The sequence below is a fragment of the Pholcus phalangioides genome, unplaced genomic scaffold, assembly GCF_987345545.1.
Source record: "Pholcus phalangioides strain wild (caught in Gottingen) unplaced genomic scaffold, Ppha-v1.0 ptg000172l_1, whole genome shotgun sequence".
Classification (NCBI taxonomy): domain Eukaryota; kingdom Metazoa; phylum Arthropoda; class Arachnida; order Araneae; family Pholcidae; genus Pholcus; species Pholcus phalangioides.
The window spans coordinates 4389407-4408295 of record NW_028301637.1 but is presented as its reverse complement, the minus strand read 5'-3'; the positions used below and the strand labels follow the sequence as shown (position 1 = coordinate 4408295).

The 18889-nt window shown below is 33.4% G+C and overlaps 1 protein-coding gene across 5 annotated transcripts in view; it reads right to left on the bottom strand.

Moving 5' to 3' along the window:
• Nucleotides 1–6151: 6151 nt before the first annotated feature.
• LOC149063587 (vesicle-associated membrane protein 3-like) overlaps nt 6152–18889 on the bottom strand; it is a 39546-nt gene continuing 26808 nt past the window's right edge. For 4 of the 5 annotated variants that reach the window (XM_089255913.1, XM_089255912.1, XM_089255911.1 and 1 more), the window contains exon 6: nt 6152–12791. In XM_089255913.1, the coding sequence (XP_089112039.1) occupies nt 12775–12791 (17 nt within the window). In that variant the 3' untranslated portion in view covers nt 6152–12774. Of the gene's footprint in view, nt 12792–16468; nt 17787–18889 lie in introns of those variants that run through there. The other variant, XM_089255909.1, reaches the window with a different exon arrangement.

Here is an 18889-nt window from a genome sequence, read left to right as displayed (position 1 = left end):
AGTCCATTATAACAACAATCTTGATATAACGAGTGACTAGCAGGTGATTGCCAAATAGTTAATGTTACAAAAAAATCCGCTTATAACAATATCGTTGTAATAAAAAAGCTAAAAATAATATAAAATTGTAATGACAATTTTTCCTGTGATTTTGAGCTGTCGTTATAATGGACTTCTACCGTATGTACGAGGTGAATCCAAAGAGTTCAGAGAATAGCATATGTCAACGGCAATGTTGGCCATATGCTTGTAAATGCATATTGGTATATGCATGCAGAGAGAGCAGCACAATTTTACGTTACATACAATGTGGGTATGTAGGACTGCTGTCTCTGGAAAATGTGCAATGTCATATTGGTGTGATAGCCTCATCCACTGAATGCGAAACTGATTCAGCCTGTGAAAAAATTACATTTCAGTCATGCAACAATAATTTAGTGCTGTTTACCAACTATAATGTTAATAGAGTATCAGTTTTGAAAGGTTTTATCAGTTGTATATTTAAGTAACATTCCTTACGCATGTATATACAAACTTACAAGCTACTATATTTTGTTACACTTTGTTGCACTTCGGAATTTAATCTTTCGCCTTAATATTTTTGATGGATAGAACATGCAAACAAATGATAGGGAAGGGGGAAACGACCTCTTCATATCTTCATTTTGTGACTTCAAACTTAATGCTGAGTTGACACTTCATTTGATCATTTTTGTCGCACCACAGTCATTTTCTGCACACGAGGGCTAATTAGACCGGGACCTACAATTTATTGCTGATTCCGAACAGCAGGCTTGTTTTTTATACTCATCGAGAAGTTGGTGCGCTAACGCCTCGATGGGGGACTCCCTGTGGTAGCAATCTTTTTCTGCAGCCCTGTGTCAGGAAAGTTTTCTCACAAGGACGAACCAGGTATCGAACTCGTGACACCTCTAAACATCCTTTGGTACTTTAAGTGAGTATCTTATCAACCTGGGCTACCACGCCCATTTTATTATTTATTTACAATAACCCCAGAAGGCATGAAAATTACAGTGGGAAATTATTAATAAAATAATTAGAAATAATAGATAGAAGGGAAAACACTTCACATATATACGGAGCCAGGTCGAAATCCTCAATAGTGGAAGCAAATCTTGCGTAGGAGGCACATGCAAGTTCTGATGGCAGACTGTTCTATATTCTGGCTGTATTCGTGGAAAAAGCAATCCCTTCTTGCTGTTGGTATCCTTATTTGGAAGCAATGCCTCCGTAGGTTTATTTGTCTGTCCATGATCTTGAAAAGAGGTTCTTCTGACAGTAGATAAACCATTTGGTGGACTAGTTTGTAGCACTTCTTCAGATTAGCAGATTCTACGCCATACCAGGGAGTGCAAACCCAGAAATTGAAGCCTCTCGCAATAAGACCAGCAGCTCGTGCTAGCTATTCGTTCGGTAAAATCCCCTGTGGCTTTTCAAGGAGCTTTATGTTCTTAAATTTATAAGGCCTCTATACTTACGAACAGAACTCTAGAGTCCGGTGAACGTATACACAGAAAGTGTATGACAACGTATGCGCATCACATTTGCGGTATGGCATAACATATAAAATTCTGTTAGCTTTACAGACTATGCCATGATAATGTTCAGTTCCAGGATGCATCTCATTGCAATACCTAAATCCACGCATGTAACTAATTGGTGTAACGTTTCATTACCTAGTTCATAATATTCAGGATCGGTGCATCTGCCTGAATGTATTGATCTGCTTTTTGACGTTGAAATAGGTCGCTCATACTGATGACTCCACTGAAAAAAGTGGTTGGCGTGCAATTCTTAGGCTCCCACTAGTGTTTTGTATTGGAGAGAATAATTTTGTAAAAGACCCCCATCTATTCATGACGAGAATCAGCACTAATTACCCAATCCATTTGTAGTCGATAGATCGAGTGCAATAGAAATAGACCATAGTTGGTTACTAATTCTTTGACCTGTTTATGCAAATGAAAATTTCTAATCATGATTCTGTCCATCTCATAGAAATAGTAACTAACAATGATTAAAAACGTTTTGAAGCATTTCAATTGGCTGCTACAGTAGACTCGATAAAACTTGCCACAAGCTAGTCCGGCCCATCCAGTTTTTCAAACAGGTTTTCTTCTAGCCATAAAAGAGGCAACGTGTCACAGCGCAGAAGTTTATACAATTTAAATAGGCTTTTTTAGTTGAATTTCAGTAATCCAAGGATTTTGGTAATCCTGCACACCCTGGCTTGATATGCGTCAGACTAGCAAGAGTCTACTGTATATCTGATGTCTCCTAGCAGTTATGGTCTTAGCCCCTGTGGTGGTCGAGTGGCCACGGCGACAGACCATACAATGTAAGTCGGCTGAAGTTAGTTTTTGGTGGTTTCTGACTTCTATGCCTGAATTCGAGCCAATCTCATATTCAAAAGTCTCACCATAGAGAGCAACAGGCCTACAACGGTACAATTATTTCAATCATTACACTTCACTCATAGTTATAAAAATTGATGGCAGATTGCAGGACTACACATAACAGACATTTCACAGAAACAAACTTCACATTAGGTTCCCAACACATACACACACATTCAAACATGTATGAATTTGCTTGAAGTTCCACAGAGGAATATGGACGAGGTGCATGTGGTTTGGTAGTACCTGTATGGTCTTAAAGTATCCAAATGAAGTGTAGACTTCAGATACAAATACAACGCCACAACAGGCAAATTGCCCAACGAGGTGGCTGACTCAAGAACATCATGGATCCCCGAGCCAGTTTTGGAAGCCCTACCTACTACTGCTACACCCCGCCGTCATTGATGTTGCAAGGGGTTGTACAGTTATTAAAACAAAAATTATTATATACAGGCATCCTGTCCTCAAAAACCCAATTAGAAAGTTGTTGCCGTCTCTCCCGAGGCCAACAAAAAAAAAAGAGCACATTTCTAACTGCAGTATTTGCTGAGGTATTGGAATTAAAATTTTCAAGAGAAAAGAACAGCATAAACGAGGGTAAAAAGCATTTTCCGTCAGTTTTTGTGCTGTTCTTTCCGAATTCAAATATCTCAGCGAAAATTGCACTTGGAAACGTGTACTTTATTTTGTTGGCCCTAGGAGAGACAGGGCAACAACTTTCTGATTGGGCTTTTGGGCACAAGGTATTAAAATAAAAGTAACTTTTAATATGGATAACTATACAGCATGAATAAAATATCTGAGGTCATCACGTTGTTTGGATACTTTTCCCAAGTGGGAACTATGCCTCTAGGATCAATGGTTTTTGAAATTTGCGGTGCCAGCTGTTAGCTCTATGCACCCCGTATAGCCATAAGTCAGTGTACACTTTGCAGTTCAAAGATTTTTTTCAAATTCTTAGAAAAATTGTTTTGTAATTTTTGGCTTAGTACTTCAGCTCACTTTCCAGCGCAGATGCTTCTCCTAACCAGATCATAAACAGTCTCAATAGAGAGAATTTAACAGAGGTGGTCAAAGAAGACCTGGGCCATGTGTTGTGGACCCAAGGGAAAATTTGTTTCTGTGTAATGCTGCCATCTGTTGCAAATTTTTTGAGCAACGAGTGAAGTGTAATGATTAATTGTAGCTCTGATGATACTTATTAATGGGGAGATTGGCTCCCATTTGCGCCTTGAAATTTGGAACCATAGACAACCAACTTTACCCGACCACCACAGTGACAATGGTGGGTTTGAAATTTTGTGAAAATCATTTGCAGCTACTTATACTTGGGTCCTTGCGATGCGAGTCGGTCACTTATGACCAATCGAACATCACAGCAGCCAAGTGTAGATCCGGTCACGAATGTTTTTAGGGGACCAACAAAAAATTAAGAAAAAAATGTTTTTGATCAACTCTACATCATAAAAAAAAAGGCTACAAATGATTTGTAACTTCCACTAGAAAATTTTACGCTTGTTTCAGGCAATGTCCCGAAAATGCATGTATAAACATTATACATGCATTTTCGGGAAAATAGCACATTATATTCATGAAAGAGATGTTTTTTATAACCATTCCAATTTTTATTGCAAGTTTTTTGCTTATAACATGCAGTTTTCAACTGATTTTTATGAAACTTACGGAAAATTTAACATTATACGCAAGACACACTGTAAAGAAATTTGAAATGTGTCATCAAATATTCAATGAGATATGAGCATTTTTCAAACACATATTACACATGCACACGAAATAGATTTACTTTTAACAATTTAGTTGCCAGATGTATATAGTGCAATTAGAAAGATAGTGGCAATACACAGTGAGCACAGTAATTTCAGTTACTTGCTGAAAAGTAACTGGATAATAAGGGATTTCCTTCAAACCGATATATTAATCATTGTCATTTCATTGTGATATCTATCGCAAAAGGCATCTGAGCGAAGCTTGTGATGTCACTGAAGGTGGTCATAAGTGAGATGACCGATAGATCACCTATAGCCATTGGATATAGCAGGCTGACGCATGTGCCATCTTTACCCAGTTTGTAATATATCCAATGGCTATCGGGAGGTGACGTCATGAGCTTCATGCATAGGCCTTCTGCTATAGATGGTGCTAGTTATTCTCGATCATTTCTCTTATACAGCATTAGACACGCGCATTTGGTCATTCACATAATGCTGCAGGATTATTCTCGAAATAATCAAATGACAGAAAATCACTTATTGTCCAGCTACTTTCAGCTAGTAACTATAATTACAGCTCTTAGTATTGCCAATATCTTTCTGAATTTTTTACGAAATCAAACTGGAATCTTCATATAAGTTGGCTTCTATATGTGGCAACCAAATTATGAAAAAATAAAACTGATATTTCCTGCACATGCGTAATTAAAAATGATTTACTTGAAATGCTTATATCTTATTGAATACTAAATTGTTACATTTTAAATTTCTTCACAGTACATCTCGTGCATAATTTTGTTTTTTGTAAAAATTGGTTCAAAAAACTTTGCATGTTATAAGCAAAAAACTTTGCATGTTATAAGCAAAAAACTTTGCATGTTATAAGCAAAAAAATGTGATGGAAAATAGAATTTTTTGAGGAAATATTCGTCTTCATGAATAGTTAGGTTATTTTCACAAAAATACACACAAATATTGCAAAAAGTAAAATATTTTGTGAAAGTTCTTATTTGCAATTTTGTGAAAATCATTTGCAGCTTCTCATGATACACGATTGAACAAAACACCTTGCTTATTGAATTCCTCGTATTAAATTAATAGACTTTCTGGATAGAATCATACATCAAATCAAGAGACTATTTATTTGATGCATTTTGTGGGCTGAGAAAAAATCATTGTCTGAACTGCTGCCCGCTCGAAGGCCATTCGCTGGGTTAAGAGACCACTACTACTATTCAACCGCATATGCACCTTGTACACATTCCTCTACGGAATTTCTAATGAATGGTAAATGCCAGAATGTATGTGTTGTGAACTTAATGTGAAGTGTGTTTCCGTGTAATGCTGTAATTTGCCATCAATTTTTCTAACTTTGAGTGAAGTGATTTAAAAATTTTATCCTTGTAGGCACGTTGATCACTGTGGCAAGACTTAACTGGGAGATCGGCTCGCATTCACATCTTGAAATTAAGAGAGGATGCAATGTCTCTCAGCAGCTAATTATGTATTGTTTAAGAGAAAAAACTCGTTTCCATGGTATGAGGCTGGCCATTCACTGGAAGCTACCACAAGTGAAAACAAATCACAGAAAAAGTTGCGTGCATGCTCAAGACCACTATAGTATTCTTGTGCATACATGAGACTTGTTTTTGCTCATAGCAGCTTTCAGTGGATGACCAGGTTAAAGCGATTGCTTGGTTAGCAAGAGGCCACGAGTTTGATTCCCGATGGAGACAACAGAACGTTTTCTCACCTTGGCATAATATCCAGGTGGTCTATCGTTTTGACGTATCATGGGCAGAGAAAAAAAAATCATTACCCATTTCAAGCATGTTTACATGCCTAAAATTACAGTATTTTTCTAGAAATTCAAAATTTTTTTTCTCTAAACTCCAAACCACACAACTTATGGCTAATATAGTGTATGTATCTTTCCACTAAAAAATGTTATTAAACAGCATATAATTCTTCAACCTCCAAATAAATACAGATGGAGCCATACCCTGTCGATAGCTCTTTTATTTATTTTTATATCATTTTGTTGTTTTTTTTCGATATAATACAACACACAAATACACATCTTTTTAATCCATTTTCAACAATTCTATGTGCACAGACACAGCTCCAAACAGTGTACATTTGATTACAATTACTGTTGCTAACACCTAGCACGAGTATTTTCTCAAGCAGATATAACACCATATATATATTTACGTACAATACTTCAAATTAAACAGCGTCAAAAGATCTTATATATTTGACACATTCATATACATATATAATATATCTTCACAAATCAAATATTCAGTTACAAAAATATGTGGCTTTAGACAAATTACTTCTGGGGAATGGGGGAGGAAAATGCACACAAAGTGACTTACTTGCTTGGATGTAAAAACGCATATATATATATTTTTTCTTCATAGGTTTACAAATATCCGTCCATGCAATCAATGTATTACAGCTTCATATATAACGTCAGCTAAAAAGCATATACTTTAAACATTAACACCAAGCTTTTGTACTGTTAACATATTTGTCACAAACCACAGCAGCAAAAAAGCAATCAATCCGAAATTAGAGTGACAGGCAGCATAACGCTTATCTTGGTGCAATTTTAATATAATATATAGTACCATAGAACACTACTCAGCGTTATCATGTGTGGTATTATAATCATGTATATCAAAAACTCAAGACTTAAATCTGAAAATTGAATCATTTTGAACAAGATAAAAGCACCGTCAGCTTTGTGGCGACGATCAATAAAGTTATTTTAATGATTTTTTGCTTTACGGGACACAGTTTGAGGAGTGATCAAACAAAAGAAAATATCGGACGGTATATAATAATGTTTTGGTACACAAGACTTTTAGTGGACCAAAGCCTTCATGTTATTGAAAAATGGGGTTCCCCGGCCTCAATTTTATTGACTAAAGTGATCGCCAGCCCTCACCTTAGTGTGGGGGTCCTGTAGACATTTTATTGGCAAAGAGGGCTTATCTTACTGACAAAGGGGTGTCTGTGGCCTTCATCTTGTTGGTACAATGGTGTCTGTGGAACACTAACTTTCAGAGCCAGGATTTCTAATTGATGGTCTGAATTTATTTTGAAATTTCATGTCAAGTGCCTATGTTTTGTCAGTGTAAAAAAATATCCAATAATTTTTTTTTTTGAATTGGCATGATTGAAAATCGTCAAGTTGGCATTCATTTCGCTTATAGGATAATTTTTTAGTGTTTTTTAATTAGCATACATCTAAGACTTCTCAGTCAAACAGAGGAAGCCAAAGATACAATGTGCCACACCATAGTTGCTCACTATATTTCAACTTTAATTTCATTTCATGGATCCACAAGAAACCGTTTATGGAGACTACCTTTTGAAACCAACTAATTTGTACAAGAAGTATAAACTAACAAGCTGGTTACAATTTAGAGGGAAATCTGATTATTATGATAGGACTCTGAGCTCAATCAATATAATTCCGTTCAATTATAACTCCTAACCTTTCCATTGGATTTTATCATTATAATGATAATGCGGCAAATATTTGACACTTTTCAAGCTATCTAATTCCATAAAAGTTCCGACATTCTCAACAATTCATACTCGCTCTAACACATTAAATAAGATATACAATAATCTAAACATGTGAAAGTAACAAATTGCAAAGTCTATATTGATTAGTGATTATTGTAATGATTATAACACCACTGTTGATTGGTGATCACTGATTCAACAATCATTCTCATGATAATGCAATAAGTGATAATCTATGATTTACAAAATTAATCATATTAAATACATTTATATGCTTCTCTCCTACACGAAGTACACAATTTTTTTTCTCTTCTCCTACGTCCACTGATGAATTCTGCACTGGTAATGTATGCACATTATGCTAAAAGCTAACACTGACAGAATCCATAAACAAGCTATACGATTATATATATAATATGATGCGCTATCATCATAAACATAATTAAGTCAGCAGCTTGATATTGCGTGGAAGATCGCACAGGTGAAGTCTGAAATCCCAGACAGCATCAAAGACGTACATCACATATACACACACATATATAATAACACCAGTATAATTATTTTTTAGACTTGCACGTCAAAATTTTCACATTGAAGGTAGGTTAATTTAATTTTTTTAGAAGCTTTTACCACAAATTAAAAAGAAAAGCTGTGCACCGATCACATCTATTAACGGCAATGCTAAAATTTAATCAGCTCCACAAAACTATCGTTAAAATTTCCATCTAAGCTCTCTCATTCATTAACACATAAAAAGCTGATATAATAGAAAAACTTAAACGTTCCTAGACTTTGAATACACCTTTTGACATGAGTAACAAAAATATTTTGTAAATATCAGAAAAAATTATTTTACAAAAAAAAAACCCATAACATATCTGATTGTGACGAGGATAATTTGAAATAGTTTTAAACCGAATCCAAAATCTTGAGAGTCATGAAATATGCTATACCATTTCCTGAAACATGATTTACATTAGTGTTTTCAACTGCTGGTTCGCAAAACAATTTCACCCACAATCTATGTAGCTGCTACTTAACTCGATTTAAAATATAGTCTCTAAATTTGTAAACATCTTTATTTTTTGAAGGTCCCAAATTATTTTACACTTTGTTTTTTCTGGTCTGCAAATTATTGAACATCTTTATTCGTCAATCTGTAAATTACTGAATATTTTCATTTTATGCCAGCCACCAAATGATTAAACATCTTGATTTTTTTGCAAATTATTTCTTTCATTTCTATTGGCCTGCAAAATTGATTAACTATGCTCACCGATCCACAAGCGTAAAAAGGTTGAAGAACAGATTCATATAATGCAAATGCATGTAATTACAAACATCTCACCAGAAATAAGCCTGATGAACTTTATCAATTGATTTAATGTTATATTCAATATCTAAAAAAAAAAAATTTAAAACCACACATTTCCACAGCCCATCATTGCTGTCCTAAATGCAATGCAAGAACATTATCGTAAACAGTTCAATAATAGAGTGTAATGTATGACAAAGCCAAAAAAATATTTTTTTCTTTAAAAAAAAGTTTTCTCCACCGTAAAAAGTCTTGAAAAATTATCCATGTTAACAGTGGTTCTCAACCAGGGAGCACACGACTCTTGCGCTTCTGGGGTATTCAAAGGGTGGGTCCACAGATTAAAATCAAGTAGAAAAGAAGCGACGATAGGCAGTGAAGAGAGGCCACAGAGAGCTGACCCCCCCTTTCCCATAGAGACCATCTATGCCTGAGACGGGGACATCACATACATAGGAGGCCCGCGTGGTGAGATATGGTACTATAATTTTCAAGAGTAAGTTTGTATAAATATTTAAGCTGTTACTTCCAGCTGAGTATGGAAAGCGACAAAACATTACTTTATCCGAGGGCTCGTGATGATGCCCCTGAGCAGAACCACCACAAGAGCACTGAACTCTGGCCCCACCATCAATTTACTGAGAAAATCAATTCAATAAGTAGGAAGAGTCTCGCTTCTGGATGATGGTGAATGGGGACAACAGGAAGAAAATATAGTCCAAGGAAGGAGCAGAGCCATAGCCAAAAATTTCAAGCAGCACTGTTTTATAATACATTAATAATTTTCATTCTGCAAAATAATACTGACAAAACACTTTCCAGGCACAGAAATTTATCACGTGGTGAATTTAATAGAGTTTTACACTGTGCAGCGGTAAAGCAACTTACTAGTGTTTATAATTACGAGTAGTTCAAGTCAAGAGCAAAAAAAATTAACTCTTATTTGAAAAGTGAGTATGAAATAAATCTCATTAGAGACACAGAAGCTCAGGCTTTGCGAAAAAGCCAAAAGCCCAATAACAAATTCAAGATTATTTTGGGCAAGTGAGCAGAAATACTTTTAATATTTGTAGATTATATTTCCTTCATATCAACATTCTGGGAAAGAGGATGTAAAATGAATTGAAGGGGGTCACCGCTATCATTTTACAAAGGAAAATTTGGAGTAAGACAACAGATTTTTATAATTTGAGTATATAACTTTCGGGAGCTCATTAATCTTGTAAGTCGCCTTACCATCGGATTAATCACCTTTTACTTCCACTGTATAACCTTTTAAATCTTAATAAACTCTTAACATTGATCAAAATAGCCAGCATCTTGATGTGGCAAACATAAATAAGTGAAAACCTCACGTTTCCAATACCTCTGAATTAAACACGTGTGCATCAAAAAATTACGCAAGAAAAACATACTTTATAAATCATGGAATTGTTTTGATAACAAATATAATAGATTATTCATTATCTTCATGGATACAGAGTTTTATATACTTAATCTCAAAATGAAATATTCCTCAGGGAAGATTGTTAATAAAGACATTTAACAATACATTATATGCCAGAATGACTTTTTATACAGCAATCAATCAAGTTTAATTACAATATTGGACAGGATAGGAATGCTTTGATTGATAGAACCATACACATATAAGTAAAATAATATTTAAAAAAATACGCAGAACAAATTCCTTCATGCATATTTACAATCGCACACAACTCGGGAGAAACAGATGCGGAAAAGGAAAAATAAATCGCCATAAAAAGACAAAAGAATCAACAGAATTCCAAAATGATAATAGTTGCTTGGAATCATCACACATGCACATTTGTGACCCTCGGTCTAGATAGGAAAAAAATATATCAGAAAAAAATCCCTTTACCCTTTTCAGATTTCTTTTGAAAATTTTTTTTTTTTAAATATTTCGTCAGATCTGCGCTGTTTGCAATAACTGGCATTCCTATCTACCCCCCAATAAAAATGAGCCTGGCATATTGTTAAACTCACAATAATGAGTATATATATATATATGGGTACTCAAAAAATTTTACTCATAGATGCCATAGTTTTAAATGCCAAGCATTTGGTTTGACTAAATTAATTTCAGCTCATCCCCGTAGAAATTCACAAAAAATAGAATCTACAGATATAAGACAATTATATTCACAATTACAATTTGTGTTTGCAGCGATTCATAGCATCATGAATATAGATAACTGCCTTTATACTAGTTTATTGTAGTGTGCTGGTACCCAGCTATCTTAATACACAAGCATTGTGGTAATCACGTAACACATTTCATGAAATTTAGATAATTTAGTATTACCCCTTATAAGAAAAAAATTAATAAAAAAGAATGCCATGAAAGACTCGGATAATGGCAGTCTTTAAATGAATTACATACAATTTCCGGGTTCAGTGTGCATCCCACTTGGGTTCCATTGCTCCAGCAGTGCTGAGAGCTGAGATGGGCTCCTGACGAAAACTAGAGAGGAAATGGCCTTGATAGACGATCAGAGCCTGGCACTTTCAGTCAAACCAGCCAATACAACTCTTCTGCAGCCAATGAAACCTTAGATATCTATATAATATATAAGGAAAAACTCAACGGGAGTAGATGCACAATGCTTTTCTTGCCTGTTCCAGAGACCAACACGATCATCTCTGAAGGTGTGGGTGAAACACCGGGAATTGAATTCCTTAGACCATGGCCTAACAACCAAGAAACCATATGTAATTTAAAGAATAAAATTAAAATTAGGAATCCTTAGAAAAGTCATCTGCAATACGATTCCCTTGAGACTTCATCGAACTATTATTTTGAGATGGGAAAATATTTGGCAACAGTCCTTGGTGTTGAAATTTAAGCCCCTTAAATGTCCCTTCCCATAAAAATAGGATTTTTTTTAGGTGAAGTCATGAATGAATCGTGATGTACATAATAGCAATTAGAAGGTACTGAAGAATTTTATTTTATCACGTTAAATTCTTTTGTTTAATAGAGATATTTGAAAAATTTAAAATCTTACATAGAGATAATAGAAAATCCACTTGATGGTTCGGATAATGCAAGCTACAATTATATTTGTTTTTTTTAAAGAAATACAATAGCATGTTATGTGAAATCATTTACAATGACTGAAAATGAAATGCACTTTAAAAAAAAGCAAAACATGACGAGATCATAAATAAGCATTAAGAACTGGATTTGTATACACAGTAAAATTCATTTTCTTAAATCAGTCCTATCTATTTACGATTACCTGTACGCTTAAAATACCTTCCATCTGCTAAAGGTTCAATAATTCCACCAAAACGCTCCTATCATATCTTATCGACCGCAAAAATTCTCTGTAGCTCTTTATTCTTTTTTAAAAGCATATGCCAGAATTATACTCATAGCAATGAATAATGAAATCTAGTCTACATCATATTACAAATCAATTTAGCAAAATGCAAAATGAAATTTTCATCATCATGAAGCTTTTTTTTTTAAAAAAAAAATTATAATGAAAAAAATTATGAAAGAAATCTTCATAGAAAAGGTGAAAAACTAAGAAACAATCACTATAGAAATTTATGTATAATTTGTATTTAATTAAAAAAGAAATAAACTAGAATACATCAGGAAGTGTAAATTACAAAGAACTATACACAAGAAAAAAAAAAGATTTCAAAAAAAAAAAAATCACACCGTAAATGGGTTTTTACTTTCTTTCCGTTTATTTAAATCGTTGCCACATCGAAAACGGGAAAAATTTTCATGTCAATTTAATGAAGCAACTGAAAGAAAAAAAAAGAAAAATAAGAGAACTAAAAAAAAACTCATAAATATGAAGAAAAATAAAAACACAATGTAAACTGAACAAAATAAATTTTAAAACATGGAGCAAAAATAAAAATACACAAGAGCGACTCAAAGTTTGCTTTTTCAGACTGATAATCAATTAAGAATAGCAAGTGGAGATACAATTTGACAGTAGGCAGATAGTACATTAAGTTGGTAGCATACAGTGCTATTAAAATCTGAAATGTAGAGATTTAGAAGAAAAATAGACAATCAAGAAAAAAAAAAATCATTTAAGTTTGATTTAATTAAGCTCCTATTTTACATTGGTGTCACCAGAACAGTTGATGAAAATCAAATATGCAAGAAAAATTGTTAACAATTGTAGACTTGAAATTGCACAACATTTTTTTAATCACCCTCGTATATCAGGTATATAAAACGTATCCACCAACCATTCCTGCTCTGTATCAGTCATCAATACTCTACAACATTCTCCAGTACAAAACCAAAATCTACGCATTCTGGTTCGATATCAACAGCAGTTTATAAAATAAGTCCCCCTACTTGAGGAGTGTTTTGAAATTCGGTGAAGTGGAACCTGTATGAAACAGAACATTCAAAAGACTGAAATAATACTCAGTTTTAGACAGGTTCTCATTTAATAAAGGTGCACATCACAGCACTAATCATTGATGGGACTATTGTTTGATCCTGTTCAAGACAGATTTTACTGTATTCAAGTTACTGGGACCCATGCGAAACAAATGGTTTGGTTACTATCATCACCAGGTGGCATTTTGTCATGTTACAAAAATTTACAAAATAATGATTTCAGGTGTTCTCGGAAAAATTTAAAAAGCAGGACTGAAAATTCCCGTAAAAAGTTTGCTAGACTTATTTAAATTCATAAAAGAAATTACAAAATGCATTTAGATACAAAAACACTATTTATGTAGTGTTATTATTAAAAAAGCAACAATAGCACCACTGCATCATTACTGATCTTATAAAGAAACAGCAAAAAGTACTGGTTACAAATAAGATATGATAGTTATGATGCATGATGAAGTTAGAAGAAAGTGACAAGGTATGGCACAAGGAAGATGACATCAGCACCAACTTGATTTAAATCTGCACGGTTGTAGTCTTTTGAATTCTCCTAAAACAGGGGGTGCACAACCTCCGGCCCGCAAAGAGGTGTCATCCAGTGGCAAAAGGTGTTCCGGTAAAAAAGAATCAGTACTAAAAAGCTGATCATATTTTTTTTTTATATACAAGTATGGGAAATCTGGATCCATATGAGCCATTGCCAATTATCACCAGAAAAATTATCAAAGGGAGTAAAGTTGCTAATTAGTCACAGAAATTGTCAAAGTAAATTAAAGTTGCTAATTATAATTGAAAGGACAGGGAAAAAAATGGTTTCCATCCAAAAAAAAAAATTGAAATTAATGTTACGGTTTTGTATAGCTCGGTACTGCCTCTTTCAACCACGTAAAACACCAGAGGCAAAAATGCTTGAGTCTGCTGTAATAAAGGAAGAAAGATACACCATAAGAGAAAACAATGATTTTAGACACAGTGCGCAAATAGAAAAACGCTCAGAGTCCAGCACATGCGCAAAAAACGATATTTGAGTGTGTGTGTTGTCTGTAACTGTTTTGATTTACTGATGTGTATGTATTCATGCTTTATGCTTGTGAATTTGAGGTTAGTTTGTATATAAAAGTATCACCGAGTATAGATTTCTATTGCGTCCTAAACAAACGTTCTATGTCAAGATTCCAGGGGAATGGATGGAGGTTATAAGAAACAGTCATTTTCTCAGTAAGGAGACATTTTATAACCACTGTTTCATGATCACCTACAGAGAACATTTTATTTTGTTAATAACGATTCATACCATTCATTTTCAATTACTGAGTGTGTTTGTTCATAACTTATGATATGCCAAGAGATAGGAAGGAATATATTCACTAAAAAAACTGAATTAAGACCATTTACAAATATAATTTTTTTTATAATTCTTATTTCCTGTTCATTAAAACTATAAAAAAAACAGACCTCAAAGCTCATATACTATAATATATTCATGCTTGTATCCAAGTGGCAAGAAAATATGATGAAAACAATAACTTGTTTAGGCTACACCCATTCTAATGAAAAAATACTGCACCTCAAACTAAATGATATCTGAAGATGTGGTACCTAGTAGTGGTACATTGACCTATGAGTGCCTCTTCTTGCAAAGCAAAAGATATTCACTAACTTGAGACCAAAATGACAAGCATAAAACATGAGATATAGCTGTGTTGGTGTTTCAACAGGCAGGACAGTGCCCCCCCCCCCCTTCAACGAAGATTCTTACTAATTTATTAATTTTGAATTTTATCAATTTTCAATTTATTTTTCACTTTTAATATTTCATTATTGCTAATTCAATCGAGAGGATTTCACCTCTTAAAGAATTTTTTAATGGAAATTGAAAAAAAAAATTAGCAGGCTTCCAAACTTGTCATGCCAGTCCTGCATTCCACATATAACTACTGTAAGCCTAAGGCATTTTCATGACTTGTATTAACTGAATGTCTAGTAAACAAAACTCAGTTTACTGTAATAAAGCTGTGGCTTATATATCTTTCAAAACAAAATTTTGGCTCTTGCAGCTAATTCGAAGCATTGCAACTTCGAGCGATTCCAATGGATTCATGCAATTTTTTTTTTGTTATCCCAAAATAGCATCTAATGCTTGAATAGTAATAATATAAAAAAAAAAAAAAAAAAAAAAAAAAAAAAAAAAAAAAAAAACCAGGAAAAATAAACCATTACCTAAATTTTTGTACTTTTTCAGTCAAATGAAAACTATTACAGCTTATATAGAGAGAGAGTGAAAAAAAAAAAAAAAAAAAAAAAAACAGTGTTTCTATTAATATTAATTTTTCCCATGATGCAGATTAACCACCAGAAACTACTGTATTTAATTTTGTGACAGTCACACTATCAATATTTTAGAGAGAGTAGAACAAATTAATGAGATTTCTCTATATGGGGAAATTTAGAGTCAAGATTTTCATGATGCAGGAAGTAAATTTCGGGAACAAATCATTCTCATAAGTCAAGATACCACTGCATTCTTCATCACATATAGTCAGGGTTGGACAAATCCCAGGCAGCGACTTAAAAAAAACCAAAAGGGTTAAAATTTGCCTAAATTTGCTCTGTGTAGTTACTAAATTGCAGGCTGAGAGCAGCACAAAATGTTTGGAATTCATAGCAGCATATCTACCAACACGAAAGAGGGTTACTGTGCCCTTAAAAACTCGAAAGCAGCATTATTTTGGACCTTTTTCTCACGGTAAAAATTGTTTGGTGCTCAGATTTTTTTAGATTTGTCCAGTCCTACATAGTTTTATAAAATATGTTTAGCAGAGATATTTAAGCGATTAAGTAAACAGGACAAAGACCAAGTAAAAAAAAAATTAATATGTGCACTAAGACATTATAATGAAAAAAAAAAAATCTCTTTAAAAAAATAAATTGTTACATTCAAATTCAATTAAACAAATGCGAGAGCAGAAATTAAAGATGATTTCATAATTGAAGACTTATCTTTTTACTGTTTAATCTGGACAGTTAAAAAAATAAAGCATATTCAATCAAATTATGTGTATACACATAGAAATGTAGATCAGGCTTTTAAAAGTATTTTGAAAAAATGTATATAAATTTATTTCCATCTTCACCTTTTGATTTTGGAACATTACACAATTTCTCCACCCTTCCAAATAGAAAATTATGTATTATGTAGCAATTGAATAGTGAAAATTAGAAATCAATTGCACCCACCGATATTACAATTAAGAGAACCTCTTCCTCGTAGCACATTCTCAGAATGTGGCGAAGGATATGGATACACAATTTGGTAAATATCTTAAAAATTTATTTTTTCCCACATTTATCAAAAAAATGTGATAAAATTCAAATTTGTCAAATTTAGAAAAAAGTTGTACACGTGAAATTCTTTTAAGTGGACTTGTTTGTTTCTGTCATTCATGTTTCGTATGAAATTACCTGGGGTTTTTATTTTCACTCGACCCACTATTATGTAAAAAAAAAATTGCTCAGTTTTTTATATAAACATTGAAACCCACAATAAAAACAATCCATCAGCTAAACAGGATCTAAAAAACCATGACCAAAAAACGGTTTTTCTTTCTGATGGCTCGAAAGGGATATGCGATTATACAAAAAATATAATACGGAAAAAAATAATGCTAAAAAATACATTTTTTTTCCTTTTTGTATATATAAAAATAACATCCTTGAGAATGAACTACGTAATACAAAATCTTTCGACTTCAGTATTTTTGAAATGGAAGAATGTGGCAACAGAAGCCCATGGCTTTCTCTCTTTTTTAAAAATTTGATGATTTTTAAATTGTTTTCTTGAATTCAAAAACTCTAAATACATCGGATAAATGGGAGGAAAAACTCTAATCAAAAATATTTTTCACAATAGATTCATGTGGACACAGAATATATATATTTTTTCTTTTTTGTTTGGGTATGAAAGAGCAATGAAGTAATCCTAAAACATTACCTCATAATGGCTTTGTATAATATAAAGCTCACAAACAGATATTAAGCCATATTCTGGCAGGTATTTAAAGTTTTTTTGCTATTGTATATTTTTTTCGCTTTGCATAACAAATGGGTAGTTTGAATAAATACATGCATGCACACATACAAACAAACACACAGTTTACATATACACCAATATATATATATTTATATATATATATATAGACAGAGAGAGAGTGAGAGATCGACATTGAAGATACATTTGCACAGAGGGTAAGTCAAGAATTTCAGAACTTCGCCTTTGACTTTTTTAGTAAATGGTGTTTTTTTTTTTAAATTTCTGTGAGCACATATAAAGATGTTGCTACCCAAGGCAAGACTACCATTACTTTACGAATATGCCCATGCTAGAGAAAATATAGAAAAACAGATAGAGATAAGAAGAGTGAGAGAATCTTACAAACATACATACACACACACAGATACATCAACATGAACTTGCAGAGTTCCCAGCAAAATCTGCTTGATCATTTTCTCTGACCAAAACAAAAAATTTCCCTGAGCAAAGCTAGTGAAGAAATATAATTCATAATCTTAACCTTTTCCAAATGTTTTTAGAGTTTGCTTTTTTCCCTCTCCACAGAATTTTTCCCAATAATATTTTACACTTCCCCGACTTTCTAGTTCGCTGGAAACCCTGACTTGAAAGGAAAACTGAAATGTAATGAATTTAAACTTTATTGATATCAAAGTTCCGATTTCAAAATGTTGTAAAATAAGAACCACTGTCAGAATGACTTGAAAACTTGCATGAATACTCCTGAAGCCTGGAATTTTGGTTTGAGAAAAAAATTTAAAAATGTACCAATAGATGGCACATATATGTCAAACACTGAGAAAATTTGCTTTCAGAACGAAAATGAGTCAGGGTAAAGTGGCAATTTAAATAACATTGCATGTGTGATTTCATAATTCATGGAAACCTCACTAAAATGAAGTCATAAAACAAACACCTACAAGTTATGCAAGAAATGCTCAACATGTTTTGCACTGTGTTTCTGCTATGAGATGGAGGTGCAAAGCTACATGTTGAACAGCAAATTAGTGTCAATAGTGATATTGTGGATATAGTTTGTAATGTGTGCTTTCAAATCAGCCAAACTTACAATATGTGTGATTACTGTACACAACATTCTTGAGGTATTCTCCAAAAGCCAGAAGTAGCAAAGGCTAAGGTTAGGTAAATGTGATGGCCAGGTGTTGTGTCATTCCCAAAATAGTTCAACAGCTTCTTTACTGGAGCAGCAATGTTTATATTGATAAAAATTATACTACCCAGGCATTAATGCTGTTGGAGTGTCAAAAGGATATAGTTGCACAAAAGAGATTCATATCATTGGCTAATACTACTACTAAACTAGACATACACCTTGTCCATATTCCTCTGCGGAACGTCTAATGAATTGGTACATGTTGGAATGTATGTGTATGTATAGTTAATCTACAGTGA